The sequence below is a fragment of the Scleropages formosus genome, chromosome 17, assembly GCF_900964775.1.
Source record: "Scleropages formosus chromosome 17, fSclFor1.1, whole genome shotgun sequence".
Lineage (NCBI taxonomy): Eukaryota > Metazoa > Chordata > Actinopteri > Osteoglossiformes > Osteoglossidae > Scleropages > Scleropages formosus.
The window spans coordinates 17191197-17216866 of record NC_041822.1 but is presented as its reverse complement, the minus strand read 5'-3'; the positions used below and the strand labels follow the sequence as shown (position 1 = coordinate 17216866).

Genomic DNA, 25670 nt, shown 5'->3' with positions numbered 1-25670 from the left:
CAAAGGTGACTTACACTGATAGTATTGTATACATATCCGGTGGCACTCACACACACACTATAGGTGAACCTGAACAGCAAGTCTTTGAACTATGGGAGGAAACCAGAGCACCCACACACAGAAACAGGGAGAACATGCAAGCTCCACACAGACTGAGCAGGGATTGAACCCACATCCTCCTTCACCACCCAGGCACTGTGCAACAGCAGCACTACTCACGGTGCCACCATGCCACCACATCCCTTTGTCCTTCATCACCAACATGACAGGGATGTGGTACAAGTGTGTATACATAGATGCATGATTAAGGAATGCTGTTGTCATTAATTGTTTTGCGAGCTTTTGACTGCACAACAAACTTGGCTGAATTTGTAATTTGAAAGCAAAGGAGAATCTCTGGGAGAGAATTTCTGGCCGAATCACTGCGTCAGACTGGATCCGAACCCCTAACTGCGCTTTCTCTGCGTGTCCCAGGTTTTCCGCCATCAGCACTCATCGGTCGTCACTCTTGTCCTTACTGTGCAAATTCATGTAGAAAACAGGAAACTTTGCGGGATTCCATCCCCGAGCAGCTGTGCTTCACATGGATTTCAACTGCTGCTCCTCACACTGTGAACATGCCATGTGAAAAGAAACACAAGGTTGTGTTCCCACAATGTTTCTATTGTCTTGTCCTTGGATTACTCTATTATATTGACCTGTATCAGCTTGTCCTGCTCAGTTGTCTTGTTTCTTGCTTGTTTTATATTTTTCCCCCAATATATATTGCTGTAGGAAGAGAAGACTGCAACATATCAGTGAAGAATTTCATTGTACTTATCAAATACACATGACAATAAAAGCTGAAATCAATGATTTTGTGTATATAAGGATTTTTTTTGCTTGCTGGATAAGGACTTGTTGTATTTAGAGTTGAAAACATTTCACAAAAACATTGACTTTCAGACAGGGAGCAGTTACATCATTTGCCCTGAGTGGCTACAGACCGATAGTTTTTCTCCCTTGTTTTAAGGTAACGGGGAGGCCTTGCAGGGGGGCCTTCTGGAAAGACACCCTTTTCTGTCAGTCAGCAGAATGTGTGGGCTGAACAGTGCATCTGCGCTCGCCAGCGTGACCTGTGACCTGTTGTCAAACCACTTACACTGAAAAATGGCGCGAGCAGCTTTGCCTGACAAGTCTCATCCTGGGGACAATGCAGTTCAGTTGTCTTTTATTTTTCAAATTTTGTGTTTTTCGAAAACCTGACCCCGACTAAAACACAGCGCCCATCTGTCAGTCAGCCCGTTGGTGTCAGCACGATGCATTTTTCCTTACCTGCGTCTGAGGTTCTTTCAAAGGCTGCCTGCCATGTAAAGCGGTGAAGCACAGGACCAGCGAGGAAAGCAGAAGACAAACTGCAGTCAATATGACTAATATACAATATTATCAATGTTATTTCTTCAGGGACAGAAGGGCTAAAATTACACTAAATTTACAATAATGATATGACATTTTTCTGGGTCATCGAACCATGACCACTCATTGTATTTTACACATTGCGTTGTATTTTTCTCGAGATGTACATCGCTTCGGAGAAGAGCATCTGCTAAATGAATAAATGTAAATGTAATGAACAACAGTGATTTCATGCAGAAAATTTTTAGTCGCTCAGAAAGAAGGGTTTTCTTTATGTGTGTTTTGTGTTGTTGTTCCTATAACACATTAGTAATTATAACAGCTACTATAGCCACTAAAGAATAAAGTATAAGACAGTTATATTTGATCTCCAGAGAATGGGATAAGGTGTCCAGGGGAACACTCGTCCTGCCTCGCTTTGCTGCGATGTGATTCGTCTCACTCTTCACAGTGAGAACGTGGTATTTATTTATTGGATCCCAGCAGTTCCTTTAACCTCGGCCCTTCATCTTTAAGTGTCACATTACAGGCTGGCTGTCTCTGGGTGTGTTTGTGTGTGTTATGGGGAAGCGACTTGTCCCTCGGTGCTTCGCAAAACCTTCCTGCTGTTGAGGGGAAACAAAGGTTTCGAGGAGGGTCTACATCCCACATCCCAGGGGGTTCCTCTCTGGGGTTCTCGCTGACAGGGCTTGCGCTCTGGCGACAGTTTAGTTTGCAGGTCCACAGCGTTTCAGCGCCCAGTCCTGCTACATCTCGGTAAATGACTTTTAGCGCTGACATTTACTTAGAGACAAGACAGATTTCTCCAGCCGGCAGTTTTCGCCGGTCTCCCGCAGTCCTGTTAGAAGCAATTCATCCAGGTCAACTTCATACGTTTCGGAAGACTCATCGCTTTGTCCATTTATTTGTTTTGACGACACTGGAAGCGTTTCTGCTTTCCCCAGGAGGCTTCTTATTTTTGCCAGGTTCCTAGTTAAGGCATGAAAGCGTCCTCTTCATCATAACAGGAAACGCGGCTGAAATATTCTAACTTGGCCCTCGGAAATGTTAGAGACCGAACGAGCCGTAGCCAACAATGGAGTGACTTGAAACAGAACATTGATCGTAATAAAATTCATTCAGAAAAGGAGGTCCAGCTGGTAGACAAATAGCATGACCTACAGATGTTTCGAGAAAATTAAAAATTCCACACACCTTTAAACCTGATTTTTCCTGCCCCTTGGTTTCAAGGAAGGACACGGATAGAGGGACGAGTGCAGCAAAGGTCACTCTTTTATATAGTCGCTGAGCAGAACTATGGTTATAGTCACAGTGTGAAGAGTGAGGTAATCAGACTGGGGTTGAGGTGTGTATCTATCCAGTGATGCTGGGATTCCTATCAACAACATACTGGAGCTACGACAGGAATTCCACTTCATAACTTCGTAAGAGGCTCACATAGTCTTTAGGATGACACAATGGCTCAACAGTCTCCAACTCTAAATTCTATTAAAGTTACAAATGAAAACCGCTTGTGTGGGAGGAACTGGAGGAATTCACCATTTTTTGATGTAAAATTTTTCTTTTTGGAAAGAAATTGGGAACATAAAGGAATCAACTAAATTTCAAGCATTAGCCTTTAGATCAAAAATGTGCTTAAGACTATGACAAATTTTTTACCGTTACTATATAAAGTAACTATATATATACACACACACACTCTCAGAACCGCTTGTCCCATACAGGGTCACGGGGAACCGGAGCCTACTCGGCAACACAGGGCGTAAGGCCGGAGGGGGAGGGGACACACCCAGGACGGGACGCCAGTCCGTCGCAAGGCACCCCAAGCAGGACTCGAACCCCAGACCCACTGGAGAGCAGGACCCGGTCCAACCCACTGTGCCACCACGCCCCCCCTCTACTATATATACGGTATACATATATACATAGAGAGAAGCAAGGCAATTGTTTGGCCCATGATAATTAATCGGTTCCAGATCACCTGGTTGGTTAGATTACATTTATTTATTTAGTAGATGCCTTTTCTCCAAAGTGACCTCCAATGAACTCCATGTAGTGTTATCAGTCCACCCACCAATGCAAAGGTGACTTACACTGCTAGATACACTATTTACAAGGGGTCACTCATCCATACATCAGTGGAACACATTCCCTCTGTCACTCACATTATGGGGGGACCTACACAAAATGTCTTTGGACTGTGGGAGGAAACCAGAGCACCCAAGGAAACCCACACAGACGCGGGGGGAGAACATGCGAACTCCACAGACTGAGTGGGATCGAACCCACGTCCTCTCGCACCACCCAGGCACTATGACACAGCAGCGCTACTCGCTGTGCCACCGTGCCGCCCGTAATGATATTTCAATGATAAAATAAATATCTGGCCCTTGATAATCTCATCCCGCAGTTCTGGGCCGTGGACGAACTCGGAGACTCGCTCATTCACGACCCGAGGTCCCGCTGCGCTCCCTCCCTCCGCCCCTGCGCGTTCACGGTCCCCCTCCTGTCACAAGACCGTGCCCGTTCCCGCGAATCACATGACAGGCCGAGGAGCTGCTGACTCGCTCCTGCCGGCCCCCTCTTTCGCTCCGTCAGTCATTCAGTGGCGGAGTAAGATGGCGGCGGAGAGGGACACTCCACCGCTGGGCAGCGCGGCGGCGGGGCTCGCCGACTTCAGGGAGCCGGAGGACGGAGAGGACCTATTCGTGAGCACCGCCTCGACACTGGAGGTGAGCCGCTGCGCGGGGGGCGGGGGAGGTGGAGGGGAGAGACTGCCGGAGCTGTCCCGCTCAGACGTGGATGCCCGGCGACACACGCGGCGTATATCGACTATCCAGCTCGCAGCGCTCGCGCGGACACACGCAGAGGCCGGCGCGCCCGTGGGGGCTCCGGAAGGGCGGAACGCACGCGTCGCGGGCGCGGGTCAACGAGCGCGAGCCGCTGTCCGCCCGTTTTCTGCACGTTATCCTAGCTAACCGAGCTAGCCGCCAGCGCGCATGCGCGACGCAGTAAGGTTCACAAGCGTCTGTTCGGCTCCTGAGGCAGAAATGTACGCGTTCAGTATGTGCGGCTCCGAATTGTGACACGCTTCGATGTGTAGCACCGTGTCACTAGTGTTACACGTATTTACTAACGCGTCTCCGCTCTGCTCTCTTCTGGGGTAACCATGATGTCAATGGTGACCTTGTCTCTTAATAATGGTTCAAGTGTTATGCCAGATGACGAGCTAAAGATGTGACGACGTCACTGCACTTTCTGAGGTGAACAGGTGATAGAAGTGTGTGTTACACTGATGACTGGTGACTAGCTGAGTTGTTAGTTCTTGTTTTGCTAGACCTCTTTTGTTTTCCCACACAGACTGAGGAATGATCAGCTCTTCACCCCCACCCCCCTCGCTTCCTTCATCCCGTCAGTGTGGAAATGGGAAAGTTTCACCAGCTCGCTTGCCATCTGCTTCCCCGGGTGTTTCTAAACGGGCCTCAATCCTAATGCGTTTGCACATTTCGGGACGTCGCGGTTGAACGTCGATCAGTATGTTCTGGTGTTTCCAGTGTCGCGGAGCTGTTATGTCTGGCGTGTCGCACCATCTGCTTTCGCACGTATCGCTCGTGAGGAAAAACCGATGCGTCGTCTTGAACTCTCATACTGTTTGTTTGTTCATTCCTTCACTCATTTGTGTGGATGTGCTGCAGGACTTGGCAGGAAAGGTAAGAGCGTGGCACCAATTTCCTGTCATATGGTTGGACCTGGAGGGGGGTGGCATTTCAAGTGTGATCGGTCCACACGCGACCGGGAACATGCAGGTGGCGAGGACTCCTTTACGCTTCGGCCTGTACGTACTTCTTGCTCTGTGTATTTGACAGGTGCCATGCCGAGGAGATCCAGCTGGGGCCCGCGTACAGCAGCATTCCTTTTGTGCGCCCGCGTATCGTCTCGGTTATTAATTAATGTTGGCCGACCAGTTGAACGGCGCAGACTTCCACTATCTGAAACGGCGAAAATTAATCAGTGACTTAAACTTGTGTTACAGAAGTTTTTAACCTTTTCTAGGCCATGGACCCTTTTCGGAATCTCGTGAAAACTAAGGACTGCTCCTAGAAAAATCTCCATAAATAAATTAGGAGAGAATATTGCACCCAGTTTAATGTGCTGGAACTTGGGTCACCTTCATATGAAATGATATCATTGTTAAAACACAGTAATTTTATACTCAGCTTTTTTTTTTAGTTAGCAGGCCTGTGCTTCACAGATCTTCAGAAGCCGATGCCCAGACCCCCACAGGGTTCACTGACCCCCTGCTTTAGACCTTATGGTGAAGGAAACCAACTTGACCTCTTTCCTTAACTGTGCCGTTTTCTATCTGGTGGTTGGATTCCATTTGCATTACTGCCACTTACTTATAATCCTATCATGAAATTAGAGTACTTGCTAAGCAGATGCCTTTATCCAAAGCAACTTGGATAGGCTGTGCTTGTCCACACAGTCCACACTGCAAGTCAGCAGTTCCTTTTTGGTGACCTTAACCAACAGCACTGTGTTTATGTTCACTGCGCATTGGTTGGCCAGGAAAATCCTCCTGAGATCTATTCATTTTTGTCCACTGTAGAGGACATATTTTTAAGTGCATGCCGCAAACTGCACATGCGGTGTTGTTGAGTCCTAATGCACCTTGCAGAGGAAATTCTGTGACTAAATGATATGTCATGTCTCGGGGGTGGAGTTTATGCAATTTTCTGAAATTTCTATAAGTGCCTCCAAAAAATATTTTTTTGCTGGGTCTTAAGAGGATATACAGTTGAAAGTATGTGAGCCCCTTGTGTCCCTTAGTTTTGCCACAAAATTGTTTTAAGTGAGAACCATTGTTTCTCATTTGATATAATAGATGTGTAATTATCATAATCTATATGTTGGTTTAGAAGAAATTATGCATGTAGTAGAAAAACTGAAGTAGAGCAGGTGCAAAAATAAGTGAACCCCAAGTTGCATTGGTTAAACCAAGTAAATAGAATCAGTTGTGTAAATCAGTCATCTTAATTTAAGTTTATTTTCACATTTGACATTTTTTTATTTTAATATTTTGGAAGAATAATGCTAATCTCTCTAGAGTAGCCCTGCTACTTTTAAGCAGCATTGTAGATACAAAACTGCTAAGGGAATTTGCTTAAGGGTTTGTTGTTTTGCGGACTCAGTGACAAGTCCTGACCAGGTTGTCTTTTGATACACAGCAGTGAGTCCTCCTGGACCCTGTGCCCTTCTCAGAAAAGTTAGATGTTTCTGCAGTTTATATTATCATCACGCTCCTTTGACACTTTGATGTCACTAGGAATTAGTTAATGTTTACACGTGACTTGGCTGGTCAGACACATGCTTGTTGTATTGATTGTAGTCCATTTGAGGTCTTGAGTGTTAAGCATGATGTTGATTTGAAACCACTAGGCTCAAGGTTGAAGCAGCTGGAAATTGAGTTCCTGGAAACCTGCTCTTTGCTTTCAGGGCTGGAATCATATCTGCATGTCCATGCAGTCGAGGTGTATCACCAGCACCTCGCAGCTGTTTACTGATCGGCCTTCCTGGTAATGGTAGGCGGTCATGCGTTTTCCTTGTGAGCTCTTTATGTCTGGGTGTGTTTACAGCACAAGCAGCAACTCATACACACAGGTGGATGTATACATTAACCAGCCTAGCCTCCCTGCAAAATCTTTGACCAACCAAGCGAATGTTCCAAAAAGAGCTGTGTGAAAGTAATTTTGAATTTTTTGCAAAGTTAAAAATACACAAGTTTAAATATATTCAGAGAGCTAATACTCTGTGGCATGACAAGGGTATTAATATTTTTCTTTTTGATTTTTGTTCTATTTTTGTTAGATCCAGTTGCTCACAGTCAGAATCTGGTAACTTTTTTTTTCTTTTTTCTTTTTTTTCATAAGTTGAACTTTTTAGTTTTCCATTTTGCTTTTAGTTTGAGTTCCATCCTGGTCCCTGCTGACCTTAGCTTATTTACTGGAAAGGTGTTGATGGGGAGTTCAGGGTTAGGTTTGTTGATCGTTCTTCATGGCCGTTTCCCATCAAGAATGAGAGTTGTGCACAACAACCGAAACGTTAGAAATTAGAGCGGAACATAAAGTTGACCATCAGTGGGACACTTTGAGCTGACCAAGCGAACATGAGAGGAAATCTGTCATCATCTTTTCCTTTTTGGAAGACAGATTTGTATAATTACTGATCCACTGTGTTGAGACATTTCCTGTCTTTTTTTTTTTTTTTTTTTTTTTTTTTTTTTTTTTTAAAACCCCTGGCCTCCCATTCCTCTTCCTGTGAGTAGCCTGAAGAAACACTTTATCAGCAACCTTCTATCCTCTCCTCATCGAACCATTAGTAATGGATGGAGGAGGTCCTTTTTCCCTAAGTATGCAGACTTATGCTAGCGGTTAAGAAATTGGTTTTGGTGAGGGGATGGGTGATCCAAGGTTACAGTCAATCAAGCTGTTGTGTTCTTGATCAAGACCTTTAGCCTTAATCCCTTCAGCAGAAATGAGTACAGACTGTGGTAATAAAAGACATGTGAGTACGCTCGTGCAAACGTGTCTGTTAAGGAACGGCGTGAAAAAGTGCCATTGTTTGAGATATCAGCTGTATTTTTTCCCATGTTTTGCTTCCTATGTGATTCTTTCTCCAAATGCATAGATTTCTGGACCCATTTCCAGCTTTCGTGCACAGAATATCCCACTAACCACCCTGTGAAAGCAGGGCGCTTCCTGCTGAGACCCTTTCAGTTTGCCTTATATGTTACCACATGCTTCTTTTGGCAAGGAGTGGCCTTGGCGTGTCTTCTTTACTCCAGAGAGGAAAGTGGGAGATACACTTATCTTTTGGTACAAGTGTTTTTGCTTCGGCTGATTTTCCTCATTGCCATTGTACCGTTTTATCTGCACATTATCAGTATACTTTTGTCTAATGACATTAAATCCGTTTAACTAGATATGATTTTGTATGTCCTAATTGTTTAAGGTTTATTTGTCTATCTATCCACCCATCCATCTCACACTTTTCTCTTCCAAGTGACAGTGATATGTGACTGGTAGCGTAGTGGTTAGTGCTATTGCCTTTGGATCCAAATGTCAAAGGTTCGATTCCCCACCTCTAGTTGCAGTACCCTTGAACAAGGTACTTGCCCTAAATTGCTCCAGTAAATTTACCCAGCTGTATAAATGGGTAAATAATTGTAACCTTAATGTTGTAAATTGCGTTGGAGAAAAGCGTCAGCTAAATGAACAAAACTAATTTATACTTAGCTATACTATAATTATTTACTGTTTATACAGCTGGCTAATTGGCACAGAAGCAGTTCAGGGTAAGTACATTGACCAAGGGTACTGCAGCAGGCGGGAGATTTGAACCTGGGTCTTTCAAATGGTCTTCCGATTGCAGAGCAATGGCTTTATAACCGTCATGCAAACTGTTGTCCCAGGGTTCTCAATATCTGATGAGAGATGAACTATTCTGTTCCCTTTTTTACATTACAGTTGTAACTGTCTTGGGGATTTCTGGGATTGACATGGCACATAAAGCCAAAAATCATGTACGTATCCTTTATGGGCTATGGTGCCATAAATTTACTGCCTCCAACTCAAGTTTTATTTGAATCAAGTCCAAACTCCATCTGGTGGTAGTTGTTTTTTTTGTGTCGGCATAATAAAGAAAAATAGATCTAATAGGTTATGTGCTTCAGTAAAGGGGACATCAGGTAGTGTGGTGATTCCAGCTATAATTTTGCACTTGGAGGGTCCTGGGGTCAGATGCCACTCCTATTGTAGTACCCTTGAGTACAGTACTTAGCCTAAATTGATACAGTAAAAAATTACTTGCCTATATGAACAAGTAATTACAAGTAGCTTATTATAAAAACCAGACATTGTAAGGCTAAATAATTTAAGATTTTCATGTAGCTCATTACTTCTTTGCAGTTATATGTATATTTTTTTAATGTACATCGCCCTTGTCCCACCACCCGCTATGACTTTCAGTTTTAAAGATTTTTATAGTTGAGATAGACAGGCATTATAGGTTTCCTGCCTTTCTCCCAGATTTCCGTCAGCTTCTGTGTTCTGCAGACTTTAAGCAGTGTGTTTGTGTCATGACTAGAACAACTACAAGCATGCCCTATTTTCAGCTTATGAGTTTAGTGTCACTGGGCAGAAAAAATTAGATTTAGATGTTTTACAGAGACCATTGTGCTAGGGAAGAGTGATCCTTCGCTTGCTGTTCATTCATGTATTTTTCCCTTCCATCCGATCCCAGTCCAGTCCGTCGTCCCCGGAACCAGCCAGCCTCCAAGTGGAAGATGTCAGTGCAAACTCCAATGGACCCAAAACAGCGGAGATCCTGATTGATGATGATCAAGACGACCTCTTTGCTGGCAAGCTCACTGCTTTCACTGGTGTAGTTGAATAGTTATAGTGATATAACAGCATTATTTCTACCTTATAATAAATTGTGCCATTACTGCTCTCAAGTTATGAGAGGTTTTATTTAATAACCAGACATTCTGATTGATCATATTTTTTGTAATTGCATGTGGTGACATCTGTCCACAGAGGCCACCGAGGAGGTGTCCCTTGATAGCCCTGAGCGTGAGCCCATCCTCTCTGATGGTCCATCCCCTGCCATCACCCCCGTGACCCCAACAGCACTCATTTCGAATCGCATTGAACCCAAAGTCATTGGAGTTCCCAGCATGTTTGAGCGATCCCTGGATGAGGTGTGTAACTGTAGAATGTGAAGGAGTCCTCTCTTCTTGGGCTCATCTTTCTTAGCAGAGCACTCACTCTTAACCTTTTGATTGTGTTCAGGTCAAATTTGACCCATGTAGAGTTTTTTTTTTTTTTTTTCCCCTTCCCTCCTTCCTTCCAGTGCAAAGGCATTACACTCGGGCATTCTCTCTCTCTCTCTCTCTCTCACACACACACACACACACGGTATACCTTTATCTGTGTAAGGCTAATGCTTGTAAGTAAGTATGTATCTTCCCTCGGCAGTGTTTAATACATCTTCAGTGAGTCTTAATTTATTCATTTAGCTAATGCTTTTCTACCAAATGATTTACATTATTAAGCTACATACAGTGGTTTACCCATTTATACAGTTGGGTCATTTTTTATGGAGTAATTCAGGTTAAGTACCTTGTTCAAGGGTAATACAGCAGGAAATGGGAATCAAAGTGGGGTCTTTGGAGTGTGAGGCAGTGTCTCTAACCAGTACACTTCCTGCTGCCCTAAAAGGAGTTTCAACCTTTCTTTTTTGGTCTTATTGACATTGTAACATTAACAAAATCGATAATAGTGACCTAATAGCCTCAAATGGGGCATCCGGTTTTCAGGGGAACCGTAAATTTGGTCTGTTTCACAAAAGTACGTTACTGCGTTTTATCGTTTATAAGCCTTCTCCAGAGGCGAGTACCTGAAAAACATTGGGGGATCTGAGATATTGTAACTTGCAGAAGAAGGGTCTGGACTAGAGATTAGATGGTTTTTTTTTTTTTTTTTTTTTTTTGTGAGAATATGTATCCAGCACCATTGCGAGAAAAAGGTTGGGTCACGGACAACCAAGCAAAGGTTAGGTGAACGCAGCCTTTTTACATTACATTTATCTGATGGCTTTTTCCAAAGCAACTTACAGTGTTAAGTTACTTACAATTACTTACCCATTTATACAGATGGGTGATTTTACTGGAGGAATTTAGGGTAAGTACCTTGGTCAAGAGTACTGTAACTGGAGATGAGATTTGAACCTGCAGTCTCTGGGTCCAAAGGTAGCAGCTCTAACCACTACGCTACAGACTTCCTTTATTTTTTGAAGAAATAAAGCCTGAATTCTCTTTGGGCTCATAGAACAACTCAGTCTAGACCTTCAAGCACCCATATTGCAGCTTGAGGCCTCCTCTTTTTCCAGGGACACAGCTGACCCTTGTGGTCCACTCCTTTCTTATGATGATTGGACCAAGCTGTGCCTAAATGGGAGAGAGACACGCAATGCTTCAAATGACCCATTTTATAACACTTTTTAATAAGGCGGGTATTGGGAGTTATGGAGTGTTGATATCACTGAAATGTCAAATGTTTTCTGTTAACTCATGAGTAAATCCTCATTTTCAGCGTGCTTTATTTTTGCACAGGTGGAGGAGGAAGCTGGCGGGGACTTGTTTGACATCAACATTTCGGTCTCTGATCCAGAGAAAGTTGGTAAGGCACCACGTTGCATGTCATGCTGTTTTGTTTGAGTTCTGTCCTTCATGCTGCTGTGAGGTATCAACCAGGGATGCCTTTGGTGGTGTCTTGAGGTCCCCCCCTTTCTGGACAACTGCTTGTGTCATAATATGGGGAGTGGTTTGACAGGCTGTGCCTCATGATCCTGGGTGGCCTGCTGCACATGACAGGAGCATATTCACTGGAGAGCCTGTTTACCCTGGAATTCTTGATTGTACACAAATTGTGCTCAGCTTTGTGCTGAATATGCAGTGTAGCTAAATATATATATTATATATGCATAAAGTTGGATGCAAGATTAATCTTAATAATGATTGATAGCAAGCAGTCTTGAGCAGCATAAATTAGTAATTATTACTGCTAAATAAGACCTCAAGGTCCATTATGGTAAAGTCACGGGACAACACAGCTAATGGTATCTGCTGTATTGACAAGACATACTTTTACTGCCAACAGAAAAAGTGAAATGTTTCAGGTGTATGGTTTTCCCTGAGTAATGTTAATGTTCCTTTATACTAGTTTTTTTTTTCCTTATACACCTACACAGCCTTCAAGGTGTAATATACTGTAGTAAGCACTCGTTTACTTTTATACTAAAATCAAATTGCCATATCCTAAAAAAATGATTTTAACAAAGAATGAGCAGCCATATGAATGAACTCTCCACTGAAAATATATATATATTTTTTTTTTTTTTTTTTTTTTTGCTGACATCAGCAAAGCACCATACCTGCCTGCAGGGCACATGTCTCTGCTTATGACCTGAGCATCATTCCACACATAATGCATACTGGCATTAATAATGGAAACATCACAACCAAAAAGTTTTTTGCATGTACTGCAGGTGTCATAAAGAAGAAAGAAACTGTTATATAAAATAACTGTTGCAAAATGTATGGTATTTTATACCATCTGAGTCAGTTGCATCTTTTATATCCAATATCTGAGGTCTGTTTTTCCTTTTCTCACAAGGCAGCGCTGTCTTGTGTTGCAATTATCCTGCCATCCATCAATGGTGACCAGAGATCAATTCCTCCACAATTTTGCTATTGTCATTTTTCCCACAAGTGTATTACTTATAATTTCTCTATGGCATATATTTCAAATTCCTTGTATTTTTTGTCAGACTGAGTATTTCTGTGTCCTCAGTCTATATGAACCGTTATGATTTAGTTGTTTTTAACAGGTGACGGAATGAATGCTTATATGGCATACAAAGTAACCACAAAGGTAAGGGAAAACAGCTTTTGCATATGTTTTGGATGTTGAAAATATTTCATAGTGTTCAGTATTACCTTTAATGTGCAATATTTTCTATTTCTTCTCAAACATACCTTTTAAACAGACTTTTAATGCACTAAATTCTTTGATGTTAAATCGATTGCTCCTCTGAAGTACTTTAATTTTGCCTTGATTTTGTCCAGACCTCCCTGACAATTTTTAACCAGAGCGAATTCTCTGTGAAGAGACGCTTTAGTGATTTCCTGGGCTTACACAGCAAGCTAGCTTCCAAATACATGCATATCGGATACATAGTTCCACCTGCACCGGAGAAAAGCATTGTAGGTAAGCCATTCATCGCAGGTAAGACAATACTGTATATGGCTTTGTCATGTATCAGGAACGGCACATTATTGTTACCTGTGTGCTTTTCCCGTCTTAAATTGGATGTGCTTTCTTGCAAAGTTTTTTTTTTTTTTTTTTTTTAAATAAAATATATAGAAAAATTTTAAATGTCTTACTAATTTCAGACGACAGTGTTATGGGCACGCAAATTGAACTTCGTTAGTGTAGGAGAGACTAATTTTATTATCATGTTTGAATTGCCAGGCATGACGAAGGTCAAGGTGGGAAAGGAGGACTTGTCATCTACTGAATTTGTGGAGAAGCGGCGATCGGCTTTGGAAAGGTGCGAGTATGAAAACAAATTGTGTTTGCAGGGACTAACTGCTGAGTTGCAGTCCAGCCACACATTTATCCTGGACAAAGGCATCAGGCAAAGGAAGAACGAATAAAGGAAGGCACTTTTTCCCTTAATGGCACCCAATAAGGGCAATTCCAGGCTGCTTTGGAAATTCCTCCTCTCTTGATGATTCATGGCAGATTTGGTGCCGAAAATCTGACTCAAAATCATTTGGGAATAGCTGGAGTGTTCGGTAACTGTGGTATTTTTAATTTCCCCATGGACACCTAGTCCAATTGACCTACCACTCCTCTTAGTGTCTTTTAATGATCAGACACTACACCCTGCTTTCAACAAAATAGTTTTTGAGAGAAGAAGAAACTGGCCTGAGGCTTAGGGTCCTGCCTTGAGATATGGAAATACTGTCCTGCATGTTTGAAACAATGTGTTTATTATTAAAGAATTTCTGTATCGTAGATTTTTGACATTAGGTAAAATTAGCACAGTTCTGACCTACTTTGTGTCAGTTCTGCAAAGTGCAATAAACAGCATAAATATGGATTGTGTATTTATAGTTTTCTTAGTAAATATATGGGGGAATAAAGGTCTAGATCCTGCAGACACTGTAGTTTATTCCATAAACTCCTATTTTTAAGGCTTGTCTTCAAGCAATCCTTTTTAAAAGTTAATTTTTTAACTTTTCATTATAAATTAAATTCATCTCATTGTCTGTCTTCCATCAGAAACATGGGACAGAAGTGCCCAGAGAAAAGTGTCCATGGCATGAGGTGTTTGCAGATTGTTTTAAGAATAATGGATTAATTTAAATTAATTTGTATTTACGGTTCCTTTTTTGTTTCACTCTGGTAGAAATTCTTCATGTTATTTTTCACTGTTTCACCAAATGAAACGCTTGTGTCCACAAATGGCATGAAATGCTGGGTTTAGTCAAGCCAAGTGGTTTCTGAAGAAGAAGGGATACTTCATTAGAGTCTAATTTTTCTTCTCATTATTTTAAAGAATGTCTAAATTTTCCCACATTTTTACAGTCACCAAGTGTTTAGAAGCCGTTGAAAAACACTGGAAAGCTGTTGAATGTTTAGTCCTTTCGCTAAGATGTTTTTTTTAAATTTTTATTGCAAAGTAAAATTTTGGTCCAATGAGAACAGGTACAGTATAATGTAAGTACATGTCAGTTAGTGGGTAACAGGACTGGAGTGGACTGGGTCATTTTTTTTTTTTTAGTTGTAGCTATTGAATAGAGTAGTTTTTTGTTCTTTTACGTCTTGGGAATGTGTACCCTTATACATCCAATTTTGTGTGAAAAGACCTTGGTGCAAAGAGCATTCTTGTTCTGGTCTTTTATGGCTGAAAGGTTAAGCAAGACAATATTAGATAAACAATTATCACTGAACTCATGGGCTTCGCTGCTGTCAGACGCACCGCTGTCAGATGCGCAAGGGTACGCGAGCAGGCTTCTCTCCCGGAAGCCCTGTCGGATCGCGCCCGGCCCGGCGTCCTCTGACACGCCTGGTATTTTCACATGGCGTTGATTGCCGGGGTTTTGCGCATGCTGACGAATCGAGTGGAAATTTAAATAAAGTGAGGGGGTGACATTTCTCTGCCCTTTTTTGCAATCATATTGATTGACGTGAAGGTTAGTGTTAACGGCAGGACAGAGGACGTCCGTTTATGGACTTCAACTGTTAAAGAACTGGATCCTGATGGCTGAAACAATTTCCTTCGACACATACTTATTTTCTGGCCACTCCAGCAAACATCATGCTTGAGGCTTCTGTGAGCAAAACACTTTTTCCACAGGGGTTGTTTTTTTGTAAGAGCAATCAGTCTTATCTGCAGGAAGACAGTTTAATCAGAAATATTGATTAATTTTAAGGGCCTATTAATAAGTCTCTCTGGCCTCATTTTCTTTGTCTGCAATGAATTATTAATGATGAACATAATGTCATGACATCGTTTTCAACAATTCAGCTAAGTATCTGTAGTTATAGTATTATCTATGAATGTATAATTTGAAGTCAGAAGGATAATTTATCTAGAGTTTAATAAATTTAAATTTTAAAAATAACATTCCTAAAGCTGAATTGTTAGTTTTTGTATATTTTGTGTACTGTTGAAGCAATGATGGTATTAGTATATGTATTTCAATGAGTCCATTATTTCACCTTTTCCTTCATGGTCTTTGCCATTTGCCAGTGAGGTGGCCCAGGATGGACTTTAAATAAGGTGTCCCGGGGTTCACCCTAAACCTCATCTCCTTTTTCTGCACAGGTACCTGATGAGGACAGTGAAACATCCCACTTTGATACAGGATCCTGATGTTATTCAGTTCCTGGAGAGCTCAGAGGTACTCAGTCACTAATATCTAGGATACTTAAAGGTTTTCATAGTACAGATGCCGTTTCTACAATTTACATCATACATGTGCCAGTGTTCCAGTAGCTCTCTAGTCATCTAGCACGTCATGTATAGGTATCGCAGTCTGCTACAGCTTCCTTGGAGTGAAAAAACCAAAGGGGTTTTGTCACAATAATGCTTATTACCTAGCGCAGCAGGTGCTGTGGCAGTTACAGTCAACAACTTGCAAAAACCCACGTTCGAATCATGTTATGGTACCCTTGAGCAATGTACCTACCCTGCATTGTTCCAGTAAAAATACCCTGCTGTATAAATGGTAAATCACTCTAAGTAGCTTAGTAAGTTTGCATGTTTTTTGGAGAAAAGGGTCACCTAAGTAAATGAAATATTACCTTTTACATTGGCGGAAGAAAACCTGTAATTTGTGAATTTCTGGGAAGTGTTACAGTACTGCTTCCTGCTGCCCAGCGTTTCATTTGCTCATGCTGATCTTCTCACCTCCACTAATACCAGATATTGCCAATGAAGATTTCTGATGGATTTCCTGTCTGGTCATAGAGGTTTTTGAGAAACAGTGGGAAGGTGCCATCAATATTTCTCAGCCACTCAGTGTCACCCCCGTCCACCAGTGTACTCGTGCTCATGCTCGCGTCTGTCCATGTTGCCCTGGAACGACTGTATTAATCCACCTTGTGGTGAAACTAACCGTTGCTGAGGGAGTGTCGGGGTTGGGGGCAGCAGGGGGAGGGTCTGGAAGCAATTGAAAGCTATTTTTGCTTGCTCGTCCCTCGGAGAGCTTTCCACGAGCGAGCGCATTAAATGAGATCCTGCGGCATTGAAATGTATGGGAGTGGAGAAAACCCCTCGCTGGTCCCAGCGCCGCGGCTTCCTCCGGGGACGGGCGGGGGGGTCCGAGCCCCAGCCTGTTAACCGGTTTGTTTGCCCTTATTTGTCATTTTGTTCCAGCTGCCGCGGGCGGTTAGCACCCAGGCGCTCAGCGGGGCGGGAATATTGAGGATGGTAAACAAAGCTGCCGACGCTGTCAACAAAATGACAATCAAGATGAATGAATCGGATGCGGTAAGGGCTGATTTTTGGACTTGAATAATGAGACGAATTAATGAGCCTCTCCACTTGAATCTTAAGACTGCGCCAGTGGAAAAGGCCGGGAGGATCAGGCAGTTCCCTGCTGACAGCGTTCAGGACCCAGGCCTCTTGTAGTTTCTGGTGTTCTTGTTATTTATATATCAGGCTCTGCACTTTTTGATTTATTCATTGAAAGCTCTGCATGGGTAATTTTTTTCCTCTAAACAATGTCCATCCTCTTTCAGTTTGCGCTTAAACTCCAAGAGGCTTGTTGATAGATTCCCAAATGTACAGTTAATCCATTATTTCTGTTATATTTGAGTCAGTTAACTTCTGTTGTCTTTAGGGTTATTACTGAGCTGCTGTCATCATTGATAATGTTGGATTATATCTGTGAGCAGCACATGGCTGTGGGTATTGGGGGCGTCCGCTGCTTGCGCGTTCGCTATGTGTGTATTTCTCCACTTTGGTTTCATTCAGTGGTTTGAAGAGAAACAGCAGCAGTTTGAGAACCTGGACCAGCAGCTGAGGAAGCTTCACGCCAGCGTAGAGGCCCTTGTGTGCCACAGAAAGGGTAAACCTCAGCCTGCTTTCCACCACCTCACTCAACTCTCTCTGGTGGCCATTTTTTGTCTGGAATGTGTCAGGTCCCGCTGACTCTGTATTATCAATATTATTAATGCTTCCGTTGCCTAGCTGACACATTTTTTTCAGAGCAACTTTATTTGACCCATTTACACTACTAAACAATTTCATACTGCAGAAATTTAATATATCATATTCTGCTGCATTTCTTTTCCCAGCACTCAGATCTGCAGCCTTCAGATAATAACCTGTGTCCTTATCCACAGCCATCTGCTAGTAATTTATAACATTGCGTTTATCACACACCCTGCTTTGAAATGCCAGATAACAGACTTTGTTATTTATAATGTAAATGGCACATGTAAACAATGCATTCTGTAGAAGTTGTTCAGATGGTAAATGAAGATGTACAAAGTTCCATGCGCTGCAGTGCCGATGAGATGGTTGTGGTTCTGAGGATTGACAAGATTCTTGCCCATCGATTACTCTGCTGTCCCTGGTGTGAACGTAGCTGAGGACTCTTCCCTCTGGAGACTAATGAAACCACAATGGGCAAATAGCAAGTCGCGTTACTGTCCAATTACCATTGAGATTGATTTCTCTCGCTTTTTTGTTTCACGCCTCCTAAAAAATTTGATTTGTGAGTGGCTCTCTCACAGTTCAAGGGTAATGGATGACAATTTCTTTGTTTGCATGGGTGCAAGTGTGAGACCTTTGGTTGGAAATTTGGGTTGCAGCAAGACAGTAGTAACATGGTTCTGATCCCTAACACCCCTCTCCAACAGAAAACCAATACCCCACCTGTTCATGGGTTTTTTTCTCTTAAACCTTTAGTCTACAGTTTCATGTTGCGACAAATTGAAAGATTTTAACACTTTCTGGATTCGTGTGTGAATATAATACTGTATATAATGCTTCATATATTACCGTTGGCTATTTTATTATATTTAATAAAATTTCCATTTATTTCACATTATTCAAATTAAGCTTCCTGTTTCAAAGCAGAAGTAAGAGAGGGAATGAATGTGACTCTAAACAAAAACTGGCCTTATGTAAGTAAGTCTGAGCCCAGGAATAAGATTTCTGTGAACAGTACACTGAAGGCTTCCTGCTGAAATGCATCCTTCCCAAAAAATAGGAAGTGTTTTGGTAAGGTTTGTGTTCTCCTATCTTTTCTTTACCTTACATAAACTACAGGGTTCTGAGCAGCCAAGTCTTTCACTTGATTATACTAAGTTGAGCTTGTTTTCTGTTTATCCTAAAGAGGGATATCCGCATTTCAGGTTAAATTGAGGTCATTTGTAAGATATGCCTCATCCTACTTGTTCATATCCAACACAATGCGATATTTGAAAAATGATGGCCTTCTGAATTGTAAAGTATGGATAGTACAGATACATTGCTCTTTCTGTGTGACCATGTCTCACTATTAGATGATTTAACCCCAGAGATATGTCACTAGAATTGCAGAGGGGTGCATTTTAATTCAAAATCAAGTTACAGAAATAACTTTTAATGTTTTTATATGAGAAGGCTTTTATAAGAAGTTTTTTTTTTTTTTTTTTTTTTTGAAGAAAACATTACCTGTTTACATCTGTACCCAGAGGCAACTTTGAAGAAGATCTGTATTTAAAGATACTAATAGCCAGAATAATTACATTAGTTTTTCAGATTAACATAGTGCTGTATGCCCATCTAAATGACGTGTATCACCGGTGCTCAGCGATCTCTTAATTCCCCCCAGAGCTGTCGGTGAACACGGCATCCTTTGCCAGGAGTGCAGCCATGCTGGGCAACTCGGAGGACCACACAGCCTTGTCACGGGCATTGTCGCAGCTGGCCGAGGTGGAAGAGAAGATTGACCAGCTGCACCAGGAGCAGGCCTATGCCGACTTCTACCTGTTCTCCGAGCTGCTGGGAGACTACGTGCGTCTTATCACTGCGGTCAAGGTGCGATTACTTGAGATTGACATCAGGAGTTATAAGAAGTGTGTCTGATAGGGGCTTGGTGCAGTAGTACTCAGTGGTAAAACCAAAAGGTTTCAGGTTGGAATCCAGTCTCCAACTGCAGTACCCTTGAGCAAGGTACTTACTCTAAATTGCTTTGGTAAAAAATATAAATGGGTAAGTGGATAAATAATTGTAGGAAACTGTTAGTACCTTAGGACAAAAACATCTCCTAAATGAATACACACACACACAGTGACTGAAGCCGCATGTCCCAAGCGCAGTCATGGCAAGCCGGAGCCTAACCCGGCAACACAGGGCAGAAGGCTGGAGAGGGTAGGGACATACCCAGGACGGCATGCCAGTCTGTTGCAAGGCACCCCAAGCGGGACTTGAACCCCAGACTCACCTGAGAGCAGGACCCAGCCAAGCCCGCTGCATCACCGTGCCCCCCCCCAAATGAATATATTTAAATGTGAATGATAACGTGAATCAGCCAATGGCTGGGTTTTTATTCTTTGGCACTGTCAATACCCACACTAACTTTGTCGTGTCACGCCATCCGACCAGTGTGGAGTACAGTTAGCTGTGAGCACTCACCAGACTCACATGTGACTGCCCATAGGGTGTGTTTGACCAACGCATGAAGACCTGGTCCAAGTGGCAGGATGCCCAGGTCATGCTTCAAAAGAAGAGGGAGGCAGAAGCCAAACTCCACCTGGCCAACAAGCCAGACAAGCTGCAACAGGCCAAGGATGAGATCAAGGAGGCAAGGCTGCGCCGCATCACACCCGTCATCCAGTAGGATTGTGTGCACTGATCCACAGCAGCAGTGTTTTTGCACTGTCTAAAGAAGGTCATCTTGACCTGTGTGGACTTAAAACCTGGTACTGTGCTCCACTTTGTTTCCCTGCTGTGCCTTTCATAGGGATGTTGTGAAAATGTGAGCACCACACACACACGCGACAGTTTGGATAAAAGCTGAAGACACTTTAAAACTCAGGGTTGTAAAAATATTGTTTACTATGCTTTGACTATAATGAAAAGTATTTGTATTCTTTCTGTTCCCATTTTAATGGTGTGATCATCTATAATATTCAACTGTACTGGCCAGAAAGAAGATGAGGTATCATGGAGTTTTTCCAATTTGCGTCCACAGTCAGATCAGGGTGTCACCTCTTCTGAATAAAGGTTGGAGAGGGAAGTGTTTTTGATCACCCTCTGCTGAATTAATCAGTTTAATGATTGGTATGGTTAAATTCATGATAAACTTAAACATTCTTTAAGTGCATTAATAATGAACTTAACTTGAGTTACTCAAACCCTATAAACTAGTTTAAACTGAAAACATGGTAAAATATCCCAGAAACACTGCAGGAAGAGTTCACATCCCAGTATCCCATCTCCACCACATCATTCCCTTGTAGTCCCACTTGATGTTTTTTCTGAGGGGAACAGCAGCCTTGACCCAAAGAACTGGTGCAGTCCAACAGCAGATGCATACATCAGAATCATATGAAATTATCAACTATGAAATCAAGGAACATGTTTGATCATCAGAAATTCACATGAAAGGGTTTGCCAATATCACTGAAACATATTCCCCAAGTGCAAATTCCATTCAATCCAAGTGAAAACTTAAGAAGTTCTCAAGCTGCAGGTTCTGTTTTGAACCATTCTGGTATTTGCTGTGGTGGAGCAAATCCGACACACCCGGGCCTGCCAGCACCGCGATTCGGAAGGGCTGCTGTTGGAGTTGGGCACACTGTTCCCTACAACCCATGTTGTCCAGACCATTTGCTCACTTTGACCAGCAGAACATAACAGCTATTGTTCTGGGACTAACTGGCCAAGGAATTTCGGCTGACATCCTTACAGCCGTAGGGGTTTTGTGGGTGGCTGAAACAGAGGCCTCTCTTACCAGGGTGAAAAACAGGTGGGTGGTGGATGGTGACAGACATGTACCATAGTTTAAACTTATTTCAGATGGATTTTATCACAAGGGTTGTCATGCCAGTGCTTCCCATAACATTTTGCTGGATATGCTAGCATACCTCTGCTTCCCTGCTCCAGCACCCCTTACACCCCCATTTTACATGTCATCACAAAAAGCACCACTTTATAACACAAATTGTCTGAAGTAGGAATTTTAAAAGTTTTAAAGTTGCTGAAATGCAGACCACTTTCAGGTTATTTTATTTTTATAATTTCTTCTTTTGTTTCTGTGATACCAACAATGAATTCCAAATTGGTTATACCAACATTGATGCAGTTTCTTTACTTTGTTTTTACACACATGCTGGCATGGGCGCTCAGTTTTAACCCAAACTGTACCAGTGCAGCACAGCGGTGGATTCATTTTTATTTTTTGTTTCGTTGACTTATTTTGAGCACAAAGCATTTCTGCCTTTTAATTTCTGCATTTTCCCCGCCATGCTTCACACAGGAGATTGAGGAGGTAGGAACAAGGGACTGCTGTTTCTTCACTGCCCCAGGGTGTAGTCCTCATGACTAGACCACTGCACCCAGCACCCACAGTCACATTGGGCTGTTTTTAATGCATGGATTTTCCCTAACTTGGCTTTTAACGTTTTTTTAGTGCATTATATGGATCAATAGAAATGCATTTTTCCAAAAATTTGTTACATTGGTGTTAATATGTGATAGCTGATTGCTTGGAAGGGACCTCTCTTTGACAGACAGCCTCATGTGACGTGTGTTATTCAGAAATATGAACGTGTGATGCGTTTGTATTTGCAACTGTTACAGCTTGTCTTGCGTTGGTCTTCATGTTTCTATATTCATGTTTTTTTTGTTTGTTTTTTTTTTTTCTTTGATTCCTTTTTTCCATATCGTTGAACATTTTGTCAACTTTGATTCATAGTTGCATCCTCCATTTAATGCTAGATTAGTAGGCATGTCCAATCTGTCACTTGGACTCCTTTCAGTTTGTTCTGGAAGTCTGAGTTCACACTGACCCCGGGCTCCACCGATGGCAGTTTTGTTTGTGCCTCCAGTAACTGTTGTGCAGGTTTCTTCAGAAATGACTCCTTCCACCGGAAGTGCTGAAACACCTGGTTTGGTTTGCCACCCTATATGTGGCATTGCATTGTAAAAAAAAAAATGTAGTGTACCTCTGCAACAAGCTGAAAGAAATACTTTGTTCACCGACACATGTTGGCACCAGTTTGAGGTCTTTGGCCACACTCAACCTTTTGAAGAGGAAATCTTAGCAAAGAAAATGTGAAAAATTCCAGTCCTTATTTTTCAACCTCTCTTTTAAATTTGTGGCTGGTTGTGGTATTTGGCGTGAGCCTGAATTTGAAAGAATTTGAGATTTTGTATTTACACCAAAAGCCACGAAAGCCATGGTCTCACCGGGCTCGTCTAAGCCATTCCAAATGCCACTGCATCCTGTACCCATGTTCGGTACATCGCATGTACGTCAGTACCAAGGAGCACAGTGCATTCTGGGAAGCACGTAGATGAACAGAACCTGTGCTCCTGTCCCTGGGGTGTCGGCTTAATCAACGTCTCCTCTCCCTTCCCTCTTTGTGCCACTTCCAGTGGGAGGGTAAAGTGCAGCAGGGAGAGCGAGACTTTGAGCAGATTTCCAAAACCATCCGGAAGGAGGTGGGCAGGTTTGAGGCAAGTGTCTTCTCTTCATCCTTTTCAGAAAGGTCAGGCATGTCAGTGCTGTTTGGCGCGTGGTCGTTTAAGTACTTTTTGTTCAAATTTAAAGGGTATTTTGCTATAGAACCCTAGTTCTGGATCTTCTTTTAGGTGAGCTTACCCCCGCTGTGTGAGATGTACAGTATATTCTTGTTTTGTCATTCACAGTTTTACTTATTGCATGTCCTGCAGTAATCGTTTTAAGTTGATTTTCACGTTAGTCTATTTAGTCTCATAAAGTCTTGTCTAATTTTTCAGCCATTATTGTAGTTTATTGCTTTTTAATTAGATGTCGCTCATTATTGTATCCCCTCTGAGGACCTTTTTCTCTGTTTGCAGAAAGAACGAGTAAAGGACTTCAAAGTTGTCATTATCAAATACCTGGAATCACTAGTGCATACCCAACAGCAGGTAGAGTGTGCCTTCCACCGCACTGTTCTGTTCACAGGCCGTTCTGTCTGTCTCCTAACTGTTCGTACCCTGTCAGTAATTCTTCTTGTCTGGTACTACAGCTACACACTGAGTATGTCTGCACACCCACTAGTCCAGATAATGTCACTTCATCTCCCATGATACATGATCTATCGGGTCCAGTCATTTGAAGTTCCGTTATCTGGTTTATCTGGTCCATGTGTTGTATTTAAATAACCTTTACAGTATTTATACAGTACCAGTTAAAAGTTTGAGTACGCTTTGTAACCAAACTTTTCACTGATACTGTACGTTTATATCATATTGGCTTAAATAGGTTTTTAAAAAAAATATTTTCCAAAAATCTGCATAGATTCATATAGTCCCTGATAAGACTATTGACAGTTGATACTCTTATGCTCACTCTCTGAAAGCTCAGGTAGAGGGCAGCAGACAGTGTAGTGATTGTATAATATAATATATTCTGTTTTTTTTTTTTTTTTGGAACCAGCTGATAAAATACTGGGAGGCCTTCTTACCGGAAGCCAAAGCTATCGCATAAACGACCCTTGGCCCATCTTTTGTGAACTCGACCCTGGCGGATGATCACACTTATGTTTACATTGTAATGTCACGTTGAAGAAGATGCACGGATGAAGCAAATCTAAAATGACAACCCAAATGAACCACTTTTTTTTTTTTGTGCTTTTTTTTTTTTTTGCAATGGCTCACTACAAGGCAACTTGTCCTGTCTTGATTTGGATCAGAACTGAAGCTTGGGGTCTGTTTTTTGGGGATAGGGTGTGTGTGGGGGATCTGTTTTGTTCCCCCAAAGTGACTGAGACTCAGCTCTGTCCCATTATTAGCCTGACTCTGTTTTTTCTTTGTTTAATGTGCAATTTTTGTTGAGTCTGTTCATTTTCCTGATGATTTTTTTGTTTGTATGTTTAAAAGAAGCGTTGTCTGAAGTACTTTTTAAATTTTTCATTTAATTTTGACTATACATTCTCCAGCTGAAAGCATTTGATTACTTATAGTGTTAATAAAGGAATGTACCTGAAGGTGATTGATATTGTTTCTTGTTAAATTTCACACTTTGCAATACATTAAAAACTGCAGGTCTTTGTTCAATCACTGTCATAGATGGCATTTTTATCCAGCATAGTATCAAGCAAACAAGAGTTATGGATAAAGTTTTTACAGGTTTGTTATTGTTTACAACTGAATTGTGTTCTGACTTTTGCCACCAGTGGAACTGCTGTATTCATTGATTCGAAAAACATGCATTTCATACAATGCTTTTCGTTCTGTGTTTGTAAATAGTCAATTAGTGGTGGATAATTAAGACAGTATTATCAGGAGAACAAAGATCTTAGACATCTTAGTTTCCTAGTTTGTGAATGGAATTTCATTAATTTCTTTAATTGTAATTCTCTTGGTCTCGTGGATAGTGCATTTTAAAGGGTTCAGCTCTTGGCATTGCATATTCCTAAATGCAAAATATTTATACAATATTTATATTTCAAAGATATTATAATATTATGAATCTGATGTGCTGTTTTCTTACAAAATCAAACACACAGCACACACAATTTCAGTATTTGTTCTGTTTTCTGCTCAACCATTTGATGTTATTGCCGCTGCAGACAAAGGGGTTTGCATAATTGTGGCTATGATTCAAACTTCTCGACTTTGTGTCAAAGGTTTGTGTAAAGAGAAACAGGAAGACCACATTATAACACTTCTCTCGAGATGTAGGCTGGGCCAGCAGAGTCTCACTGTGGATGAAACCCGCACCTCTGACAGGCCTGTCAGGTGTTTATGACTGTACATATACATCTCCAAATTGCTGTCAAAAAGTTATGCTACCCAGTGTATTATATTGGTTCTGCCTATTGATAAGCTGTCATATCCAGCCATTGCATTAGGTATCCATGAAGTAGAAACTCATTTCTGAGCCCCATAATGAGGGTCCCGGCTGAGGGTCCCTTCCTCCAAGGATCTGGTTTGTGGAACCCTTCGATCCA

General features: G+C 42.0%; 1 protein-coding gene across 3 annotated transcripts; it reads left to right on the top strand.

Moving 5' to 3' along the window:
- Positions 1 to 3926: 3926 nt before the first annotated feature.
- Positions 3927 to 24686, top strand: snx2 (sorting nexin 2). Of its 3 annotated transcripts, none has more exons than XM_029259565.1 (16): positions 3927 to 4127; positions 9697 to 9814; positions 9993 to 10156; positions 11570 to 11636; positions 12847 to 12890; positions 13085 to 13226; positions 13491 to 13569; positions 15856 to 15931; positions 16909 to 17022; positions 17509 to 17602; positions 19358 to 19563; positions 20186 to 20329; positions 22007 to 22018; positions 23128 to 23208; positions 23572 to 23643; positions 24155 to 24685. In XM_029259565.1, exons 1-16 carry the CDS (start codon positions 3936 to 3938, stop codon positions 24203 to 24205), a joined length of 1656 nt encoding a protein of 551 aa, XP_029115398.1. In that variant the 5' UTR covers positions 3927 to 3935; the 3' UTR covers positions 24206 to 24685. The 3 variants fall into 3 exon arrangements, with proteins under 3 accessions (XP_029115398.1, XP_029115399.1, XP_018613997.1); XM_018758481.2 differs by lacking the exon at positions 3927 to 4127 and adding an exon at positions 8910 to 8977 and having other exon boundaries at positions 24155 to 24686; XM_029259566.1 differs by lacking the exon at positions 22007 to 22018 and having other exon boundaries at positions 24155 to 24684.
- The last annotated feature ends 984 nt before the right edge of the window (positions 24687 to 25670 follow it).